The following is a 23224-nucleotide window of genomic DNA, read 5'->3' as shown; positions in this document are numbered from 1 at the left end:
AAATAGGCCCACTACCTCCCCCCATGCCTCTCCATGCCAGGGGAAACTCTCATAGTCCTTCTTGCATTCTGCAGCCTGACTTGTATTTTTCTCCCCTGGCCAGATTGAAAGCACCCTCTAGGGAAAAGCTATATGAATTGTGTAATTTCAGTGATTGTACGATAAAGCTAAATTAAATGCTTTGATATTTGCATTTAAAACTGGCATTGGGATAGGGATGAGTAGTATAATTCATGTTAATAGTTTCAATTAAGATTTTTTTTTTATTTAGGAAGACAATAAATTGTAAATAAATAATAACACCATGACCTATTGAGAGAAAGACTACTAGAAAGGGGAAAAAAACCCTTTGCTTTAGCTCCATTAATAATACATATTCCTTTATTTCTTAAATATGTTTTTTAAAGTTTATTTATTTTGAGAGAAAGCAGAGAGAGAGAGAGAGCGAGAGAGCAAGAGAGCAAGCAAATGCACAACTGGGGGAGGAATAGAGAGAGAGGAAGAGAGAGAATCCCAAGCAGTCAGAATCCAGTATGGAGCTCAATCCCATGAAACATGAAATCATGACCTGAGCCCAAATCAAGAGTCAGATGCTCAAGTGACTGAGCCACCCAGGCACCCCATCTGTTGGTTTTTTCATCATTTCAACATTCTACTTGTTTTATATTTTTTTCCCCCTGATGTTCATGCTTTTTGCCCCTAAGAGGTACTTGGTCTACTTTTTACTACACACCTATTGCCTAGGAGAGTGCTCAGTAAATATGTTGCAAACAGTGACCAAATCAGCTCAGTATATTTTCTCATTATTTCATTTTATCATTTGATTACTGAATCTATGATACCCCAAATTTTTGTAAAGCACAAAATAGATAACAACTAAATTTATTTCTTCTTCCCTGGGATAAGTGGTTACTCAGAAGAATATTCATTCTTTCACCATAGTTTTGAGTGTTTTATTTATATGCTTTATAAAAATTCAAGTGTGTCAAGGTATGTTTTTTGTCTGGATTAAATTTGTGCACCGTAAGTGTACAAGTTTGTGACTTTTGACAAATACATATAAATCTTTGAACTGCAGTATCAGTGAGGCTATGCAACAGTTTCATCTCCCCAAAAGTTCCTTTGTGACTCTTATTGTCCTTCTACCTTTTATCCTTGCTCTAGGCAACAACTGGCCTGATTTACTACAATTAGTTTTCTTTCAGAACTTTATGTAAATTGAATTATATGTGCTCTATTTTTAGTGTTGAATCTATGACTCTGAATTATTTAAACATTTTTCTTTAATTATTTGAATATTTATTGTGCTTTAATTTAGGTATTTGTATGCTAAATCTGATGCCTGGCCATCTCAGTTTTGATTTCTTTTGATTGCTTTATTTTTTACATTGACTATGGATCACATTTTTAATTTTTGTGTTTCTATTATTATTATTATTATTAGCGTATTCAATACCGTTGATAATACAATAGAAAGCTTGGATGCTCCTACCTTCCTCTGAAAAGCATTGATTCTTGGAAATTCAATTATTGGCTAATTATTTTGAATTTCATATGCTTGGTTTTATGCTTTGTTAATATGGATTCAGGGTACCTAGAAACCCCTCTAACTTGGCAGGATTGAACTTCCAAATTCACTCTCTTCTGGGGATCTTGTCAGGGCTTGAATGTAGGCTCTATTGGAATTGAGATAGAGTAGATTCCAGTTAGGGCAGAATCAGCAAACAACAATCCCCAAGCCAAATTCAGTAGTAGCTGGTTTTGTAAATAAAATGTTATTGAAATACAGCCAGGCTTATTGTTTTACATATTGTTTATAGTTGCTTTTACAAAAGCATTTTTACATTGTAGTACACTACAGTAGCAGAGTTGAGTAGTTGTAGCACAGTCTATGGCATATTAGTCTATAATAATTATTGTCTGGCATTTTACAAAAAAAGTTTGTCACCCTCTGGTCTAGAACATAATCTTTACTCTTAAATCAGATTCTGTTTTTCTTTTTTCTTTTTTTTTTTTTACAAATAGTTTATTGTCAAATTAGTTTCCACATAACACTCAGTGCTCATCCCCACAAGTGTCCTCCTCCATGCCCATCCCCCCTCCCCCCCACATCCATCAGTCCTCAGTTTTTGTCAGCATTCAAGAGTCTCTCATGGTTTGCCTCTCTCCCTTTCCCCCACCATTTCCGCCCTTCTTCTCCCCCTTGTTCCTCCGTCAAATTCCTCCTAATCCTCCTATACATGCAAACAAATCAGATTCTTTCTAATATTCTAGTTGGATGCTGAGTTATTACCAGAACTAACAGTTCTCTCACTGTCAAGTCAGGTACTTATAGTGCCCCTCCCATTGTGTAGTTCAGACGACAAGTTTTCATTTGAAAAATGTTTAATTATGTTGAACAAAAGCTCTAAAATATACTTATTAAGTTAAACATTTAAAATTCAGTTGTTTGTCATTGGCAAAATAAATAAAATGAACACAGTTCTTATGTTTAAAGGTTTAATAAAGGTCATAAGACAGGTAAATAATACATCTTGTTTAAAATAGGATGGATAGCAGTAAAAATATTTTCGATTTTTTTTCATTACAAGAACCTTCATGGTGAAAATTTAGAAATACGGTAAAATATATTAGCAATGCAATAAATATTTTTCAAAATTGGCTTTTTTCACCATAATGCTCTTTAAATCTCTTTCTAAAACACCATACATTAGTGGAAATGCAGAGATATACAGCGATGATTTTTGTCATACCCATTTTTTAAATATTTTAGGCAGTCTGGGGGTGTAAAGGATTTTAGCACCTGTACATTGGATGACTTTAAATACTTGGCTTCACATTCCACCTTTGGATGTCTTCAGAGCATCCTTCCTGAAATGCCAGTTTATAAACAACAGGACAGAATAATATGTGGCAATGGACTGTTGGAACGGGGTGAACAGTGTGATTGCGGCACTGTAAAGGTTAGTAGAATTTTTTTCAGTTTTTAAAAATTTCCTGTATATGTGTGTAATAGAGAAAAAAGAAGATGAAGACCTGGTCTTTTGTCTTTTAGAAAAATAAATTAAAAAAGACAGACCTTCTTTGGGGAAGATGGAAGCCTTTAAGTTTCCTAATTTTGCTAGTTTTTGAAGTGGACAGCAAAAGCCTTTTAGATAATGTTTACCTTCTGACAATCTTTAGTGTATGCATCAACTCCAAACAAAATAATTCGTTACCACAAAGAGTGTCTAAAGTGTTGAAGAAATATACTTTTAACATCAAGCAATAACAAAAACAGACAGGAATATCTCAAGACCATAGACTATTACCAATGGAATAGCAAAATGCATTGTTTGCTAATATAACGTGGAAAGTTTTCTATTGACAGTTGATGCCAATTAAAGGTATTTTTAAAAAAATCTATCACCGGTAGAAAATATATAAACATAGAACCAAATCAAAAGAAAGATGGAGGGCAGAGGAAGCATTGACAATAAAGTGAATATAGCCATATGAAAATAAAGTGAAATAGAAATTGTAAAATATGGAACATATTAGTAAATATATATTAATGTTATTAAATATACAGTATGTAAAAATATGTAATACATTATATATAGACATTTATACATATTATATTTGTGTATGTGTATGTGTGTGTGTGTCTGTGTGTGTGTGTGTGTGTATTTAATGACACTAGAACACATTTAAAAGAAAGAAGCCAGAGGAGAGTTTACTCTTGAAAAATTGCAGCTTTAACAGATAAGAATTGTGAGTTTATGTCTTTCTAGTCTCAGGTTGCTCCTCTACTTCCACAGTTGTGGCAGAATGAAATAGCTGTGGAAAATTGCAGCTTTACTGACTCAGTCTGTCAGAGAACAGATTTCAGGGATGAGAATCACTGGAAATTTAAGAGGGAAACCCTGAAATTAAGAGAGCTGTGAAAGTGGTAAAGCCTAAAATCTGATGATCAATTTTACACATATTTGACTGATTGCTAAAATATGCATAGTCCAGAAATACCCCCATGGGGCAAAAAAGTAGGGTGACACCACTGAAAGACAGGTGTGAGACTTGTGAGTTTGACAATTTTTTTTTTGGAGAATATTTTCTAACCATGTGCAATTCAGGCAGCAGAAATCCAAAGCCCTACTGTTTTCAGTTATCAGAATATAGAGCCTGAGACTGGCTGCAACTGGAAATTAAAGAGGAATCTTCAGAAACAAGGAAGTTGCAGATAGATTGTACCCTGAAATCTAAGTACTATCTCTGCCTAAACCCTTGCATGAATGCTACATTACATCAGGGAATCTGGTTAAAGATTCAGCAGTTGGAAGACGTTAATTGAGCAGAGAGAGATGTGGCACATTGTAAAGGAAATAAAGCTTACAGTTTGTTCCCAGGTTACTTAATTTCTTGTTAGGGAAAAAGAAAAGCCTCCAGAAGGTTACAGCTGAATATGGGCATTATATCATTGTATCTATAATGTCTAACTTATTAATCAAAAAATAATAGACATTCAGAGAATTAGGAAAACATGAACCATATTTAGGAAAATATGCAGTTAAGGGAAACTGAGAGGTCCACAAATATTGTGTTTTGCAGATAAAAACTTCACAGTAGTATTTTGAACATTAGGAGCATGAAAGGACATTATATTCAAATAATTTAAGGAAAATTATCATAGTGAGCAACAGAGGATCTCAACAGATATAAGTTAACCATAAAAACCATATAAATTTAAAGTCTAGAAGTGAAAAGTATGACAAAAACAGAATCAATGAACTTGACTAAAACCAGAATAATCAAAGAACTTGACCAATAGAACATTAAGAACATATGATTTATAGAATAGAGAGAAAAAAAGTTGAAGAAAAATAGCAAAAAATCCTCAGACACCTGAGAGGAGATATTTTTTCTTTTTTCTTAAAACTTCTTTTTAATGTTTATTCATTTATTTTTGAGAGAGAGAGAGACAGAGTGTGAACAGGGGAGGGGTAGTGAGAGCACACAGAATCTGAAGCAGGCTCCAGGCTCCAAACTGTCAGCACAGAGCCCAATGTGGGGCTTGAACCCACGAACTGTGAGTCCATGACCTGAGCCGAAGTCAGATGCTTAACTGACTAAACCACCCAGGCACCCTGGAAATACTTTTTCTTAAAATTTATTTATTTTGAGAGAGAGAGAGAGAAAGTGAGAGAGAGAGAGGGAGCGCAAGCTTGAGCTGGGGAGGGGCAGGGAGAAAAGGAGAGAGAATCCCAAATGGGCTTTACACTGTTAGTGCAGAGCCCAATACAGGGATTGAAACTGAATCGCAAGATCATGACCTGAGCTGAAACCAAGAGTCAGATGCTTAACCAACTGAGTCATCAAGGTGTCCCCACCAGAAAGGAAAAATTAAGTGGCCCAATGTAGGTGTAATTGCATTTCAAGATAAAGAGAAAGTAGGAGGGAGAAAAAAATATGCAGGAATAATGCTGGTTATTTTGAAGGATAACATTTACTTACAGATCCAAGATGTTCAGCAAATTACAAGCACATAGACATAAAAAACCCACTTCTATACACAGAATAGTAAAACCTCCTGAAGCCCCAAGATAAAAAGAAAACTTTACTTCAGCCTAAAAAAGGACACATTAGATACATGACACAGTGATACAAAATTTAGCAGACTTATTATAACAAATAATGGAGGTCAGTAGACTTTGAAATGACAAAAAGTGATGAGAGAGAAAAAAGGTCAACAACCAAGATTTCTAGATTCAAAGCAATTATCCTTTAAAATGGAAGCAAATAAAAATTATTCTCAGTTAAGCAAAAGTTGAGACAATATGTCACAGTAACCTTGTACTACAGAAAATCCTAAGAATTTAAAGTGTTTGAAGAATTAAAAATTCCTAATCACAGAAATTGGTAAATATGTGGGTAAAAAGAATTATATTTGCTTTTTCTTTTCTGCTCTTAATTTTACTAACTACATTACATACATGCACATATATGTAAATATATACACTTATTCACTATGCATTCATATATACACAATAAATATATGTGCCTATGTATGTATTTACATGTATATACATATGTATTTATACATAAATATTACAAATATGTATGAGTATGCATGTGGATATGGATGCATATATGTTTACATACATATAAACACATGAATATATACATATGTACATACACACACTTATGTGTATATGTGTGTGTATCTCCATATCTACATCTATATAACAGTAGAAGCACTAAATATGAAAGGTGAAATAAGCTGCTACAAGGTTTCTATAATTTATCTGAAGAAAATCAGTCTTAACTCTAAGTAGATTATACTATTTAAAAGATACTTACTATAAATCCCAGAACAAATATTGAAAACTTATGCAGAGATATAACTAAAAAGCCAACAGAGGAATTGTAACGACATGCTAAACATATTTCATCAGCACAAAATAAGACAAGAAGGGAAGAATTGAGGAACAAAACCAAGATGAAACAAATGGAAACAAATGGCAAAATAACAAATTGAAATACATGCAAATTAATAGTTACATTAAATGTAAATAGGCCAGGCACTCTGTTCAGAAGCCAGAGATTGTCAGACTAGATAAAAATCAAGAGACAAGAGAGGTATTTTAAGCCCAAATGCTCTGTTTGGCGGAAAATAATAGAATGGAAAAGGATATAACAAGCATACAGTAAATAAGAGAGCTAAGGGGGCTATATTAATATATAAAATGAGATAAAATAATGATTCAGAATTATAAAAGGTTAACTACATAAGGAAGGTATAACGACAGTAAATATATATACATTTATAAAAATATATTTACATGGACATACACAGTAGATCTTCAAATTTCACGAAACACTATCATATTTGCAGGTTTATTTCACATCTCTCAGTAAGTGATAGAATAACTAACTAGGCCAAAAAATCAGGAAGGAGATAGAAGAACTGAACAATACTACCAACCACCTTAATATAATGATATTTATAGGCCACTATATTTAATAACTTAATATAAAAACTCATTTAAAGGAAACTTGGAATATTCATCAGGATATAATATATTTTGTGACATGAAATAAATCTCAGAATATTTTTGTTTAGACTTAGTTAGAAGTCAAGAATAATAAGATATCTTGAAAAGTCCCCAAATATTTAGAAATTAAGCTACCACTTCTAAATGGCTCTTGGCTCCAAGAAGAAATTACAAAAGCAATTAGGATGTATTTTTAACAGTATGCAAATTTAAACATAACATCACAATCTTTAAATAAATTTTTTTTAGTTTATTTTTGAGACAGAGACAGAGCATGAGTGGGGGAGGGGCAGAGAGAGAAGGAGACAGAATCTGAAACAGGCTCCAGACTCTGAGCTGTCAGCACACAGCCCGATGCGGGGCTTGAACCCATGAACCATGAGATGGTGACCTGAGCCAAAGTTGGACGCTTAACCATCTGAGTCACCCAGGTGCCCCAAAATCTATAAGATTTAGTTAAAACAGTATTATAAGGAAAATTTATAGTTATGAATGCTTATAATGGAGAGAAGAAAGTTCTAAAATCAATTATTTAGAATGCTACTTCAGCTAACTAAAATATTAGTCCAATTAAATCCAAGATAAATAGAAGGAACTAATGATAAAGATAAAAGTAGAAATCAATGAGATAGAAACCAGAAAATGAATATCAGTGAAAATAAAAGCCAGTGCTTTGAAAATAATTAATATACTTGATAAACCTCTTGCTGTTCTGATGAAAGAGAAATGAGAGAAAAAAGATATTTCCCACTATCAGTAATGAAAGAGGACACATTACTACACATTCTGCATATGTTTAAAATAAGGAATATTAAAAACTACTTTATGTAAATAAACTTGGCAATTTAGATGAAATTGGCAAGTTTCTTAAAAGACAAATTATCATAACTGATGTCAGAAGAGACAATTTGAATTTGTCTGTTTGTTTACAGAATTGTACACATAAAGAGTGCTGTGATCCTGAAACATGTTCAGTGAAAGCAAATAAACAATGTGGTTCTGGGGAATGTTGCACACAGGATTGCAAGGTAAGAGGCAGTCTATTTTATAATAGCTCAGCATTAAAGTTCCTGAAATACTTGGTTTTTTTTTTTTAGATTGCTTTTTTTTTTTTTTTTACAAATAGTTTATTGTCAAATTGGTTTCCACATAACACCTAGTGTTCATCCCCACGAGTGCCCTCCTCCATGCCCATCCCTCCTCCCCCCCACATCCATCAGTCCTCAGTTTTTGTCAGCATTCAAGAGTCTCTCATGGTTTGCCTCTCTCCCTTACTTATTTCTGCTATGATCTTTCTTATTTCCTTTCCTCTACTAACTTGAGACTTTGTTTTCCTTTTTTAATTCCTTTAGGGGTAAAGTTAGGTTATTTGAGATTTTTTTAATATAGGCATTTATTGCTGTAAACTTACTTCTTTAGAACTGCTTTTACTGTATCGCATACATTTTAGTATGTTGGGTTTTTTTGTATTTGTTTTTGTTTATTTCAAGAAACTTTTTCTCATTTCCTTTTTCTCTACTTCTATCACACATTAGTTCAGGAGTATGATGTTAAGTCATACATTTTGTTGGGGTGCCTGGGTGACTCGTTGGTTAAGCATCTGACATCGGCTCAGGTCATGATCTCACAATTTGTGAGTTTGAGCCCCACGTTGGGCTCTGTTCTGACAGCTCAGAGTCTAGAGCCTGCTTTGGATTCTGTGTCTTCCTCTCCCTGTCCCTCTCCTGCTCATGCTCTGTCTCTCTCTCTCTCTCTCTCTCTCAAAAATAAATAAATGTTAAAAAAATTTTTTTAAGTAAATTTTACATTTTGTGAATTTTTCAGTTTTTTTCTCTAAAGTTTCTTACCATTGTGCTTGGAAGAGATATTAGATATTATTTGTTTCCTTAAATTTCCTAAAACTTGCTTTGTGGACCAACATATGTTTTATCCTGGAGAATGTTCTACATGTGCTTGAGAAGAATGTGTATTTTGTTCTTATTGGACATAATGTTCTATAAATGTCTTTAAGGTCCATTTGGTTTATAGTTTTATTCAGGCCTGCTATTTTCTTAATCATTTTCTTTCTGATCACTCGGTCCAATGTCAATAGTAGGGTACTGGAGTTCTCTACTATTATTGAATTGCTGTCTGTTTATCCCTTGGTCTGTCAATATTTCCTAAAGTTTTTAGGCATTCCAATATTTTGTGCATGTGTAGTTACAAGTGTTATATTTTCTTGAGCTTCTTTGTGTGTGTGTGTGTGACTGATTTAATTGAAAGTCTATTTTATCTTACATAAGTATAGCAAACCCTGCTCTCTTTTGGTTACTATTTGCATAGAGTATTTTTTTCTTCCCTTTACTTTCAGTCTTTGGATGTCCATAAAGGTAGTTTGAGTTTCCTATAGCTAGCTTATTGTTTGGTTCTATAATAGAAATTTGATTGGAGAAAATATATTTACATTTAAAGTAATTATTGGTAGTTAAAAGGACTTTCTATTGCTATTTTGTTAATTATTTCCTGGTTTGTTTTAGTTCTTTTTTTCTTTATTCCTCTCTTACTCTCTTCTTTTGTGATTTAGTTCTTGTAGTGGCATTCTTTAATTTGTTTTTCTTTACCTTTTGTGTATCCACTGTAGGTTTCTTCTTTGTGATCACTGTATGGCTTACATAAAAAAATTATAGATATAATAGTCTATTTTTTAAGTTTTTACTTTAATTCCAGTTAGTTAACATATAGTGTGATAATAGTTTTAGGTATACAATGTAGTAATTCAACAGTTTCATACATCACCCTGGGCTCATCACAACAAGTTCACTCCTTAATTTTCATCACCTATTTAACTCATACCCCCACTTACCTCCCCTTTGATAACCATCAGTATGTTTTCTTTAATTAAAAGTGTTTCTTGCTTTGGCTATCTCTATTTTTTTCCTTTCCTTGTTTGTTTTGTTGCTTAAATTCTATATACGAATGAAAATATATGGTATATGTCTTTGAAGTATTTTGCTTAGCATTATACTCCTGTTGCAAATGGCAAGATTTCATTGTTTTTTTATGGCTGAATAATATTCTGGTATATATATATCAGAATATTATTATTATATAATAATGTGATATATAATAATATAAGTTATTATATTGTTATATAGTGGCATATGTATACCACTTCCCTATCCATTCATCACTTGATGGACACTTAGGCTGATTTCATATCTTGGCTATTGTAAATATTGCTTCTATAAACATCAGGGTGCATGTATTCCTTTAAATTAGTGTTTTTGTATTCTTTGGGTAAATAGCCTGTTGTGCGATTATTGGATTGTACGGTAGTCTTATTTTTATTTTTTTAACTTTTTATGTAAATTTCCAGTAGTTAACATACAGTGTAATGTTAGTTTCACATGTGCAATACAGTGTTTCGACACTTCCATACAGCAGCTGGTGTTAATACTCATCACCTATAATAATCTGTTTTAAGCTAATAACCTCCCTTTAATCATACACTAAAGCCCTGCATTTTAAATTCTCATTTACTTCCCCCACATTTTGTGGGGGTTTTGGTGTAAAAACTCTATTATCCATTTGGTGGCGCTCTTTAGCTCCCTGGGGTTCTTCAGTGTTGGTGGGCTAAAGGTAAAATGGCTTCACACTGCTCTTTGGTCTCCAGAGTAGGAAGTTCATGCCCTCACGGACATGTGATCATGTATGGGTCACCCTTCTTGTACCCCCCACTTCTGTCAGCACCCTGCCTTCCCCTGTGTCTCAAGTGTCTGCCTACCAGGCAGCATCTCTCTCCAGAATTTTATCTCAGGTATGGCTGTGTTTCAAAACACCACACTTCAGAGATTCAGACGCAACGATCTTATGCGGGAGGGTGTCACCACACGTGGCTGGCTTGTTCCAGAAAATTGTCCTGGCACTGTGCAGTGGCAAGGGCTCAGAGTTTATGGGAAGTCACAACACCCAGCTTGTGCCAGGGTTTGTGCCTTCCGCCAGTGTCTGTGTCCCTATACGGGTGAATGGGTAAAGGTGGCGGCTTGATGGCACCCGCCCTGTCTTTTGCCCACCGAGAGGCTGTACCACCTCTACCAAGGGCACTCCAAGCAGGGCAACTGCTTAGAGGTCTCTGAACACTCCCAGGCCTCTACCCTGCTTCTTCCTGGGGACACCAACAACGGCTCCCTCTGTCGCTTTAGACTCTGTGCTCCACTGTTCATAAAAAATATTGGTGGTATTGAAACTCTCTCCTTTTTCCCGTCAGTGGTTTTGGGGAACAGTTTTCTTATGGAGTTCCCTATGGGTGTTTTCACTCTTTTTCTCTTGTTGCTTTCAGGGGAAGTGCTTTCTTGGGCAAATCTAATGCGCTGCTCCTTCTGCCCTGCTGCCCCCATCTTACTCTTCCTGGGAAAACGGCTCTCCCTGGTCTGTGACACCAGCACTGTGGCTATTCTCTCTCCCCAATTCATCTCTTTGCACCATGTACCTGTTGTGTTCTCACCCTCGAATTATACAGATTTTTCTGCTAATCCTCAGAACAATTCCCTAGGTATTCAAAATGGCTTGATGTCGATCTAGCTATATTCGAGGGAGGGATGAGACAAGCCCAGGATCCCTTCACTCTTCCACCATATTAACTCCCCCAATCCATAGTCTTTCTTTAATCTTTTTTTCTTTTTTGTTCTTCTGACTGGATAATTTTAAATGATGGCCCTTGAGTTAACTGTTTCTTCTGCTTGATCAGCTGTGCTCTTAGAGCTTTTTAATGGAATTTTTCAGTTTAGTCCTTGTATTCTTCAGATCTAGAATTTCTTCCATTTGGTTCTTTTTTGAAAAAGAAATCATTTCTCTCTTCTTTGTGAAACTTCTCATTTCATTCATGTATCGTTTTCCTGATTCTGTTTATTTGTCTAATTGTGCTCTCTTGTCTGAGCTTATGATGATTATTTTTAATATTTGTCAGACATTTTGTACATTTCCATTTCTTTCATTTGTCTTCCACAAGACCTCTGTTGTTGGCATCATGTTTCCTTGATTCTTGATGTTTCTTGAAGTCTTGAACTGCTGCCTTCACATTTGAAGTGTTTCACATCTCTTCTAGTGTTTACTAACTGGCTTTGAGAGAGAAAGAAACCAGTCAGCAGTCAGCCCAGCTAGAGTTTGGGGGCCTCTCAGACCTTTTTTTTAAATATGATATGCTTGTTCCACTCCTCTTCCAGGGTTGTTTCACACCTCCAGGGGGGTGGAGTTTAGGATTGCACACCTACTCTCAATCTCAGAAAGCTTGTCTGGCTATGGAGAGCCTCTCAGAAATTTTCCATAAAACAGCGCCTGAAGTGTTCAAGGTTGTGCAGTTTGACAAAGTCCATCCAGGTGCTCATCTCCATGTGTTGTCTGCAGGATAGTGCCCATTTGTTGGAGGCTTGCATGCACCATTTGCTGGAGAGTTTGTGGTTCTGGTTGCAGGTTATGAGTACGGAGTACTGGGAGTGTTAGTTGGCTAATTGTGGGTGTCTTCAGACAAGGCCTCCTGTTGGCTCATGGGTGAGGCTCTTGATGAAGTCTGTAAGCCAGCTAATTGGATATGTGGCTGGTTCTTGTAATCTGTGTGCTGGTTGCTGTGAACCCCCATCTCTTTTCCCTACTCCTCCGTGTCCCAAGACTATTTAAATATCCCAATTCCCTATGTGTTCTGAGTGGGGTGAGACAAAAGTAAGTCTCTTGGGCAGTGTTGTGCAGGGCTGGGGAAACAAGATTCTCATCACTTTCATTTTCCCCCATCAGAGAAATCACAAGCCAAAAGAGGCTCTCTTGGCATTGAGCTGTGCCACCTTGAGGAATGGATGATGTGGGTAAAGTGAAACAGTTCTTACCATCTTCCAATGCATCTGCTCTCAGATTTTTTGCTTCCCCTGGGGACTAGAACCGTTCAGCCCAATTATGTCATTCGGGATAGTTGTTAAAACAGGCATTTCTGTGTGGATATGCAGCCAGGAATCTCCTATTCTGATGTTCCTCTCTTCTTTTCCGTTATTTGACATGATTTAGTCCTAATTATTTATATTAAGTGTAACTTTAAAAAATGACTATCAAACACAAGAAGCATAGCAGATTACTAAGTTCCTTGACATTGCTGTGGTGCCTGGGTGGCTTAGTCGGTTAAGCGTCTGACTTTCACTTAGGTCATGATCTCGCGGTTCGTGAGTTCGAGCCCTGTGTCGGGCTCTGTGCTGACTGCCAGCTCAGAGCCTGGAGCCTGTTTCAGTCTGTGACTCCCTCTCTCTCTGACCCTCCCCTGTTCACGCTGTCTCTCTCTCTCTCTCTCTCCTAGAAATAAATAAAACATAAAAAAAAAATTAAAAAAAAAGTTCCCTGACATTGCTGCATCAAAAGAGAATAACTTAAACCAGTTATATCAATGGGGATATGTGAACAACTGCTATTGTGACTGGAGTAGTTCTTGGGCCTAATTATCACAGGTTACATAGCCCAAGTTGTGAGTTTTCTGATGTACATAATACTCTCTTTACTATGCAGTCAAGGCTGGTGTGGTGATCAGAGGCAATAAATTAACCCACTCATTACTTGTTTAGTTGTATAAAGGCTCATAGCCCTGACAATGAATTATTACATATTACATGTACAGACTGACAGTCTTGGAAAAAATAAGCATAAATTAAAAACAAAATAAAAAACAAACAAAGGAAGATTTTAAGAGAAAGCACTTCAAAACAAGGAGTCAGCCATTTAGAGTTTTAAGGCCATTTTGGGATTAGGGAGCCAAGTAAAGAAAAATCAATACCTCTTAATAAAGGAGCAAGTAGGATGATAACACTTAGTTCAAAGAACATTTGAAGAACTGTACATTTATAAGTAGTATTGAAAAAAAGAAGTTGGGTGAAAGAAGGCAATCTGAAAAGGTTACTTATTCTATGATTCCAAATATATGGCATTCTGGAAAAGGCAAGACTATGAAAAGGACTATAAAAAGATCAGTGATTGCCAGGGACTGAAGGGGGGATGAACAGGCAGAGCATGAAGGATTTTTAGGACAGTGAAAATACTTTGTATGATATCATAACAATAGATACATGTCATTATACATACGTTGAAGCCCATAAACTATATAATAATGAGAAAGAACTTTCATATAAACGATGGACTTTGAGTGATTATGGTGTAATTCATGTAAGTTCATCAGCTGTAACCAATGTACCGCTCCAGTTGGAGATGTCGATTAAAGGAGAGGCTTTGTACGTACTAAGAAAAGTTATATGGGAAGTCTCTGTACTTACCCCTCATATTTTCTGTGGCCTTTAAACTGCTATAAAAGGTAGTCATAACAATAGAAGAAATTAGAATAAATATAATATTTCCATTTATACATATTTATAAAAGGAAGCATATTTTAAAGAAAGTGATATTAATACTTTTTCATTATACCTATACTTATTTTCCTTTAGAAATAATTTTGACTATTGGTTTTGACTTGAATGTTAACTCTATAAGCTTGGGTGACATGAGTATTGTGTTTTGTCTTCCCACCCATCACATGAAGATGGTATATAGTCAGAATTGCTATATATTGCAGATACTTGACAGCATGGAAAAAAGTATACAGAAAACCTATGTTGAGGGGTGGTGAATGTTACAGAGGCTGGGCCTCTAGGACCTTTGAAAGCTAGAATAAATTTGACTTAGTTTGCACAGGATAGTGATGATAGCAATGAGGAACTGGGACTTACGTTGAGGAAAGGGTTTGCAGTGATGACACTTGGAGATTTATTGGTGAAGACAGATATACAAAAAGTGAATCCTGGAAGCTGTTAGCTACAGAGTAAGTGATGAAAAGACCAGACATATGTAATTGAGGAAGTTACTGGGTTTTTCTTTTTTTGCGGTTGTTTACAATATGATATGTAAAATAAACCTTTTCCTGTATGTCCTTAAATTACCTTAAAAAAATCTAGAAACTTTTTTTCTAACTGTTTATGATATATATTTATTGTTTTGTAAATGGTTGCTGACTTCTGCTTTAAGGAACATCATATGGAGAAACGAGAGGCTGTCCATGTCCACCATATGGCTAGCCATAATGGGTTGGAAGTAACTTTTTGAAAGTAATTTTTATATTAATTCCTTAGCTCTACTTTTTGCCTTTATTTTTTTTAATCATTATGGTAGTCTACTTATCTTTGAGTTTCTCACTTCTCTCACGAGCATTACCCATTCCTTTATCCACAGTAAATTTAATTATTTAAATTTCTGTGCAATACTTATGTAGTTAATGAGAAGACTTAATTTTCTCATTGCTGTTTGAAACTTAGGACAAAAGACGGGGCGCCTGGGTGGCTTAGTCGGTTAAGCGTCCGACTTTCGCTTAGGTCATGATCTCGCGGTTCGTGGGTTCGAGCCCCGCGTCGGGCTCTGTGCTGACTGCCAACTCAGAGCCTGGAGACTGTTTCAGTCTGTTTCAGTCCCTCTCTCTCTGACCCTCCCCTGCTCAGGCTGTCTCTCTCTCTCCTAGAAATAAATAAAACATTTAAAAAATTTTTAAAAAAAAAGAAACTTAGGAAAAAAGAAAATGAGCGAAAATTTAAAATCTGAAGAGAAGTAGACTTTGAGTATCATTGATGTGTAATCTTTTCTTATGTTCCTTTTCCATTCTAGCTAAAAGCAGCTGGCATACAGTGTAGGAAATCATATGATGAATGTGATTTCATTGAATACTGCAATGGAGTTTCTCCATACTGTGTGCCTGACACTTATGCACGTAATGGACAAACTTGTGATTCAGGTGATTCCTTCTGTTACAAAGGACGATGTCGAATATTTACCAAACAGTGTAAAAAATTGGTTGGAGGAGGTAATGACCATAACTGTCTCCTTAGTTCCTAAATTCTGATTATTACAAGCTTTGTTATTCAATTCTATAGAACAAAAAAGTAAATGTGATTTGTTAATGAGTGACGTCTTGCCTAGTGTGTATTACAGGAAAGAAAATTTTCTTTATTCTGAAAAATGAAAAAAAAACCAGAATTTATATGGAATTCTTGTTTGCAAAGGAAGGAACCTCGAGTGGATATGTAGCTTCTCAGACTATTATATAGAATTGTGGTGCTGAGGTTTAGTTTAGGCTTAAATGAAACAAGAGTTTTTACTAGAACAAAGGAGAGCTCACCAAAGCCAATAAGGAGATTCAAGGGAGGAGATTCACCCTCCCGTTAGAAATCTTACCACAGTGCAGTGCCTTACAAGCAGGGAGAGACCATCTAGCTCTCAGCTTCACCCAGCAGAGAAGGATTTGCTTGGATGTCCAACATGCATACCTTTTCAAGGGGGATGCCCAGACACCTGAAGTCTGTCTTGCCAGTTCTGGGAGCTCTGATGGGTCTGAACTGTCTAGATGTCCAGGGGCAGCAGAAGTGGCAGCTTGAATGGTACTCCTCATACTCCCCACCAAGGGAGTGGATAAATAATCCTAGCTCCCAGCCCATGTGGGAGGCAAAGACTTGATCCATTAGTCCAGAGCCCCAAGTACCAAACAGAAATCATGAATTCAGCAGACAATACACTTACAACTGAAAATGCACTGGATGTATTCAATAACAGACTAGATCAAGCAAACAAAATGGTCAGTGAACTCAAAGAGGTCACTGGAAATGATTAAATAAGAACAGCATGTGAGATAAAAGAATGAGAAACATTCTTAAGGGGTTTATGCATCACCATTAGTGGGACTAATATACATTATGAGAGTTTCAGAAAAAAAGAATAGAGAAGAAAAGGATCAGAAAGCACATTTGGGGCATTGGGTAGTTCAGTCTGTTGAACATCTGACTCTTGGTTTACGCTAACTTTGGTTTGTGGGATCAAGCCCCTCATTGGGCTCTGAACTGACAGTGTGGAGCCTGGTTTGGTATTCTTTCTCTGCCTCCCTCTCTGTCCCTCCCTTATTCATGCACTCTCTCTCCCTCCCCCCAAATAAATAAACATTAAAAAAGAAAAAGAAAGAAAGCATATTCAAAGAAATAACGCTTAAAAACTTCCCAAGCTGGAAGAAGGAAATGGGATATCCAGATTGAGAAAGACCAAAGAACCTCAAATAAGTTGAACCTTAATAAATCCATAAGATGCATTATAACAAAGTTATCAAAATTCAAAGACAGAAAGAGAATTTTTAAAGTAGAAAAAAAAAGTAACTTCTCACATCCAAAGGAACCCCCCTATAGGACTATGAGGGAATTTTTCAGCAGAAACCTTACTGTCCAGAAGGCAGTGGGAGGATATAGTCAAAGAACTGAAAGAAAAAAGCTGCCAACAAAGACTATTATATCAGGCAAACTGACCTTCACAAATTAAGGGTAGATAAAATACTTCCAGACAAACAAAAGCTAAATGAATTCATGACCACTAGACCTGCCTTACACAAAATGTTAAAGGTAGTGATGCCAACATTATGGTGGCATAAGACATCCCCTTTTGTGTTTCCCTGTTAACAAAAAATCAACATATATTTATTATATATTAGGTCTATTTTAGGAAAAACAGAAGATGGGGAAATTGTTCCCAAGCTTTAAGAAATTAAAAATTTAGATGTAAACACCTGAAAGATAATGTTAAAAGATTAAAACACTAATTGGTAATGGGCTTCTGAGTAAGGAAGTAACGCAATGAAGCTTTAAAAATGTTTTAGCTGAATTAATTTAAATAATATATTAGACAGCATCTACATATCAAATGAAGTGGGTTCTTTTGTCTTTCCACAAATTTTTTATTGTGTTAAAATACATGTAACATAAAATGTACCATCTTGAACCATTCATAACTTTTCACCTTGTAAAGCTGAAACTCTATACCTATTAAACAATAACTCTCCATTCTTTCTCCTACCGAGTCCCGGGAAACCACCATTCTACTTTCTGTATGTTTGACTTTGACTGTGCTAGGTACCATATCAGCAGAACCAGACAGTATCTGTCTTTTTGTGACTGGCTGATTATTTCACTTAGCATAATGTCCTCAAGATTCTTCCATGTTGTAGAATATTCCAAAAATCTCTATCCTTTTTAATGCTGAATAAAATTCCATTGTTTGTGTGTATACCCCACATTTTTCCTTTTCCATATATCTATTGATAAACAAACACTGGGCTGGTTTCAAATTCTTAAGGTTTATTTTTATTTTATTTTTTGAAAGAGAGACAGAACAGGGAGCAGAGAGAGAGAGAGAGAATCCCAAGTAAGTTCCATGTTGTAAGCACAGAGCCCAACGTGGGTCTCAAACCCATGAACCATGAGACCATGACCTGAGCCAAAACCAAGAGTAGGATGCTTAACTGACTGAGCCACCCAGGCACCCGAGGGCCTGGAGTATTTTTACATGGAAGCATTTTAGGAAAGTAGCTTACCTTTTTCCTCTCTGTGTCTCAGATATTAAATCACAGGGGACTAAGATGATGCTCCCTTTTGACTGAATTTGCATTGTACTTTAACTGCCAAAACCCTTTATGTGGACATATTTAGGAGTAGCTGCTTTTTAGTACTCTTGAACATTGGGCTTAGTGTCACCAAGTGTAACCAAGTGCAGGACCCTGGGTCTCCTCATTCATAAACAGAAACATAAATACATGCCTGCCTTCATTACAGTCCTGCTCTGGGAATAGAATGTGGTGGGAAGCACTGTGAGTTGTAAAACACAAAGGGTTAAAAACTAAGGCAAAAAATTACATAAAAATCTACAAAATAAATACCTTTCCCCTAGAGATTCTTACAGCTACGTAATGAAACAAAACAAGACAGATGCAAACAAACAAAAAAACTAAACCAAACAAACAAAAAAAAAAACCCACTTATTGACTTTTACTTGACTCTACTAGGCAAAAAATGCATTTGCTTTATGCTACTACCTTATCAGGATCTCTGCAAAGAGCATTACCATAGCAGATTGTTATAGTTCCTGACATGGCCAGCTGTTGGCATTGCCTGTCCAGTAACATGTACCGACTGGCTTCTGGAAACAGCAGAATCAAGGTCATGTTCCAGAATGTTCCAACTTCCATTCACTGTCTTCTTTCATGCTTTTGGGCCTTGTGGTGATCTCAGTTCAAAGGCTGCAAACGGGAAGCAAGAGCGGGAAAGTAGCTCTGCTGTAGGCTGAAATCATTTGGAGAGTTACGTAATGGAACCACAGTAAACATAATCTTGGGAAGAAAAGGAAATTCAGGAGTGAGTTGGCCAGAGCACTGGGGGTTGATAGTCAAGAGAACGACGCAGAAATGCCATCCTGTGTTCCAAAAGTTGAGCTGAAAAAGGCCACAAAGAGAATGTTGGTTTATTCAGAGTGGTGGGAGATCCCAGGAGCCCTTGGAGATAACCCACCTTTTGCTACTTTCACTTTTCCTCCAGCATGTAGGAGAAGATGGAGCAGGTTACTGACCTGACTCCCCAGGCCACTCAAAGGAACTGAGGGCTGGTTGTACTGGTTCTAATGGCAGTAAAGCAGGGTTATGCGACAAGGACCTGTCCCTATCTAAAATGTAGTATTTTGTTTATCATGGATTTTTCTGGCCATTAATTTTGATTTTTAAAATATTGCATTAAGACGTTATTTGAGGGGTGTCTGGGTGGTTCAGCTGGTCAAGCGTCTGACTTTGCCTTAGTTCATGATCTCATGGTTCATGGGTTTTAGCCCCAAGTCAGGCTCTGTGCTGAAAGCTTGGAGCCTGGAGCCTGCTTCAGATTCTGTGTCTCCTTCTCTCTCTGCCCCTCCCCTGCCTCTCTTTTTCTCTCTCTCTCTCTCATAAATACATATATATTAGGGAAAACAGGATGTTATTTAAGTATTGAGTTTTTGTTACTCTGCCCCCTTAAATTTTGCACCATCCTGATCCTGGCCCTTGAGAAGAATTTGGAGGAATTGAGAAGTTTGAATTAGATTAAAAAAAATTTTTTTTTAATGTTTTATTTATTTCTGAGAGAGAGACAGCTTGAGCAGGGGAGGGTCAGAGACAGAGGGAGACACAGAATCTGAAACAGGCTCCAGGCTCTGAGCTGGCAGTCAGCACAAAGCCTGATGCCTGGCTCAGACCCATGAACCGTGAGATCATGACCTGAGCCAAAGTCAGATGCTTAACCGACTGAGCCACCCAGGCGCCCCGAGAAGTTTGAATTAGATTTAACCAAACCAAATAAAATCAAATCAGTAATTTGACTGAGACAAAGCAAACAGATGCTAGTTACTTATTGGGTGGCTTCAAGAGTAGGCCTTTTCAAAAGACAATTGCTTATTATGATAGATTGTGCTCACAAATCTATTTTGACATGTTTGTAGCATCCTTTATGTGTATAGGTTGTGTCAGGGGAGAGAATGAAGTTTAATGAGCATGTTCTTCAACTATGAAAATCTGTCAAATTGTTGAGAAGAGCTCAATGCCAATTAATAGTGGTGACAACAAAAGATCTCAGTTTTTATTACATGTGACTAACATGATCAACACAACACACCTCTAAATAACCAAGTCAAAGTGCCGGTGCAGCTATTATTACATTTTATTTTTTATGATTTTAAAATTAGACATAACTAAACATATAAAAAGGGTGAAGTAGATGAACATGGGCATCCGTCCTGATTTTAAAATTCAGTAATTCTTTGTTTTTAAGATTTTATTTTTCATTTTGAGAGAGAGAGTGTGTGAGTGGGGAAGAGAGGAGAGAGAGAGAGAGAGAGAGAGAGAGAGCATCTTAAGCAGTTTCTGTGTTCATCATGGAGCGATATGTGGGGCCCAATCCCATGACCCTGAGATCATGACCTGAACCGATACCAAGAGTCAGAAACTCGACTGACTGAGTCACGCAAGTGTCCCAATAATTCTTTTTGTTTTATTGAAGTATAGGTGGCGCATAATGTTACAGTAGTTTCAGATGTACAACATAATAATTCAACAACTCTATGCATTATGCTGCGCTCACCATAAGTGTAGCTACCATCTGTCACCATACAACACTATTAAAATATCATTGACTGTATTCTCTATGTTGTACTTTTTATCCTCATGACTTATTCATTCCAGAATTGGAAGCCTATATCTCCCATTACCCTTCACCCATTTGTCTATCTCCCATACTCCTCACCGGCAACCATGAATTTATTGTTTGTATTTATGGGTCTGTTTCTGCTTTTTGTTTTTGCTTTTTGTTCATATGTTTTCTTTCTTAGATTTCACATATAAGTGAAATCATATGGCATTTGTTTTTCTCTTTCTGATTCATTTTACTTAGCATAATACCCTCTGGTCCATAAATTTTGTCACAGATGTTAATATCTCATTATTTTTTTACGACTGAGAAATGTTCCATTGTGTATATATATATTTGTGTGTGTGTATATATATTGTATACATATATATATCTATATATGTATAAAGCCATATATGGCTTTACATATATACGTAAAGAATATTACATATATAAAGAATATTACATCTTCTTTAACCATTCATCTATTGATGGACACTTGGGCTGCTTCCATATTTTGGCTACTGTAAATAATGCTGTCATAAATATAGGGATGCATGTATCCTTTTGAATTATGGTTTTTCTTTGTCTGTTTGGGTTTTTTTAAATATATACCCAATAGTGGAATAACTGAATCATATGATATTTCAATTTTTAATTTTTCAATGCACTTCCATACTGTTTTCAACAGTGGCTATACCAATTTACATTCCCACCCACCAAAGGTGCACAAGGGTTCCTGTTTTTTTACATCCATGTCTTTAATTGTCTTTTTGATTCTAGTCATTCTGAGAGGTATGGGTGATGTCTCATTTTGTTTTTTATTTGCATTTTTCTGATGATTAGTGATGAATATCTTTAAAGGTGGTCTGTTGGACATCTGCATGCCTTTTTTGGAAAATGTCTAAGTGGTTTGCCCACTTTTTTAATTAAATTGTTTATTTGTTTATTTTTGGTGTTGAGTTGTGTAAGTTCTTTACATAATTTGGAGCTTAACCCTTTATTGGGTATATCATTTGCAAATATCTTCTATTTAGTAGATTGCCTTTTTGCTTTGTTGATGGTTTCCTCTGCTGTGCAAAAGCTTTTATTTTAATGTAGTTCTAATAGTTTATTTTTGCTTTTGTTTCCATGACTGAAGAGACATATTTATTTATTTATTTATCTTTCATAGTTTATTTTCAAGTTGGTTTCTATATAACACCCAGTGCTCATCCCAACAAAAGCCGTCCCATCTCCCCCCCTCCCCTCTCCCCCTCCCCCATCAGCCCTCAGTTTGTTCTCACTATTCAAGAGTCTCTCATGGTTTGCCTCTCTCCATCTCCCCAACTATATTTTCCCCTTCTTCTCCCCCATAGTCCTCTGTTAATTTTATCCTATTCCACTTATAAGTGAAAACATATGTTATGTGTCTTTCACTGCGTGACTTATTTCACTCACTATAACCCCCTCAAGTTCCAACCATGTTGCTACACATGACCAGATTTCACTCTTTCTCATTGCCATGTAGTATTCCATTGTATAGATAAACCACATCTTCTTGATCCATTTGTCAGTTGATGGACATTTAGGCTCTTCCCATGATCTGGCTATTGTTGAGAGTGCTGCTATGAATATTGGGGTACATGTGCCCCTATGAATCAGCACTTCTGTATCCCTTGGGTAAATTCCTAGTAGTGCTATTGCTGGGTCATAGGAGAGTTCTATTGTTAATGAGGAGATATATTTAGAAAAATGCTGCTATGACTGATGTCAAAGAAATTATTGCCTGTGTTGTCTTTTGGGAGTTTTATGGTTTTGTGCCTTGCATTAGGTCTTTAATCCATTTTGAGTTTATTTTTGTAGCTGTCCTGTTTTTCCAGCACTAGTTATTGAAGAGTATGCCATTTCCCATGTATATTCTTGCCTCTTTTGTCATAAATTAATTCACAATGTAAATGTGGGCTTATTTCTGGTCTCTGGATTATGTTCTCTTGTTCTATGTGTCTATTTTTGTTCCAGTACCACACTGTTTTGATTACTACAGCTTTGCAGCATATCTTGAAATCTGGTATTGTGATACTTCCAGCTTTGTTCATCTTTTTCAACATTTCTTTGGCTTTTTGAGGTCTTTTGTGATTCCGTAAAAATTTAATATTATTTGTTCTATTTCTATGAAAAATGCTGTTGAATTCTTAATGGGATTGCACTGAATGT

General features: G+C 36.1%; 1 protein-coding gene across 4 annotated transcripts in view; it reads left to right on the top strand.

Moving 5' to 3' along the window:
- Positions 1 to 23224, top strand: part of LOC120238650 (disintegrin and metalloproteinase domain-containing protein 5-like) — a 109252-nt gene that overhangs the window by 54802 nt on the left and 31226 nt on the right. For 3 of the 4 annotated variants that reach the window (XM_039242500.1, XM_039242503.1, XM_039242502.1), the window contains 3 exons: positions 2774 to 2963; positions 7964 to 8059; positions 15684 to 15879. In XM_039242500.1, the coding sequence (XP_039098431.1) occupies positions 2774 to 2963; positions 7964 to 8059; positions 15684 to 15879 (482 nt within the window). The remainder of the gene's footprint in view (positions 1 to 2773; positions 2964 to 7963; positions 8060 to 15683; positions 15880 to 23224) is intronic. The other variant, XM_039242501.1, reaches the window with a different exon arrangement.

This window comes from Hyaena hyaena, unplaced genomic scaffold (genome assembly GCF_003009895.1).
Source record: "Hyaena hyaena isolate Hyena2069 unplaced genomic scaffold, ASM300989v1 scaffold_215, whole genome shotgun sequence".
NCBI lineage: Eukaryota > Metazoa > Chordata > Mammalia > Carnivora > Hyaenidae > Hyaena > Hyaena hyaena.
The sequence above is the reverse complement of the archived record's forward strand: the minus strand, read 5'-3'. Positions and strand labels throughout refer to the sequence as shown.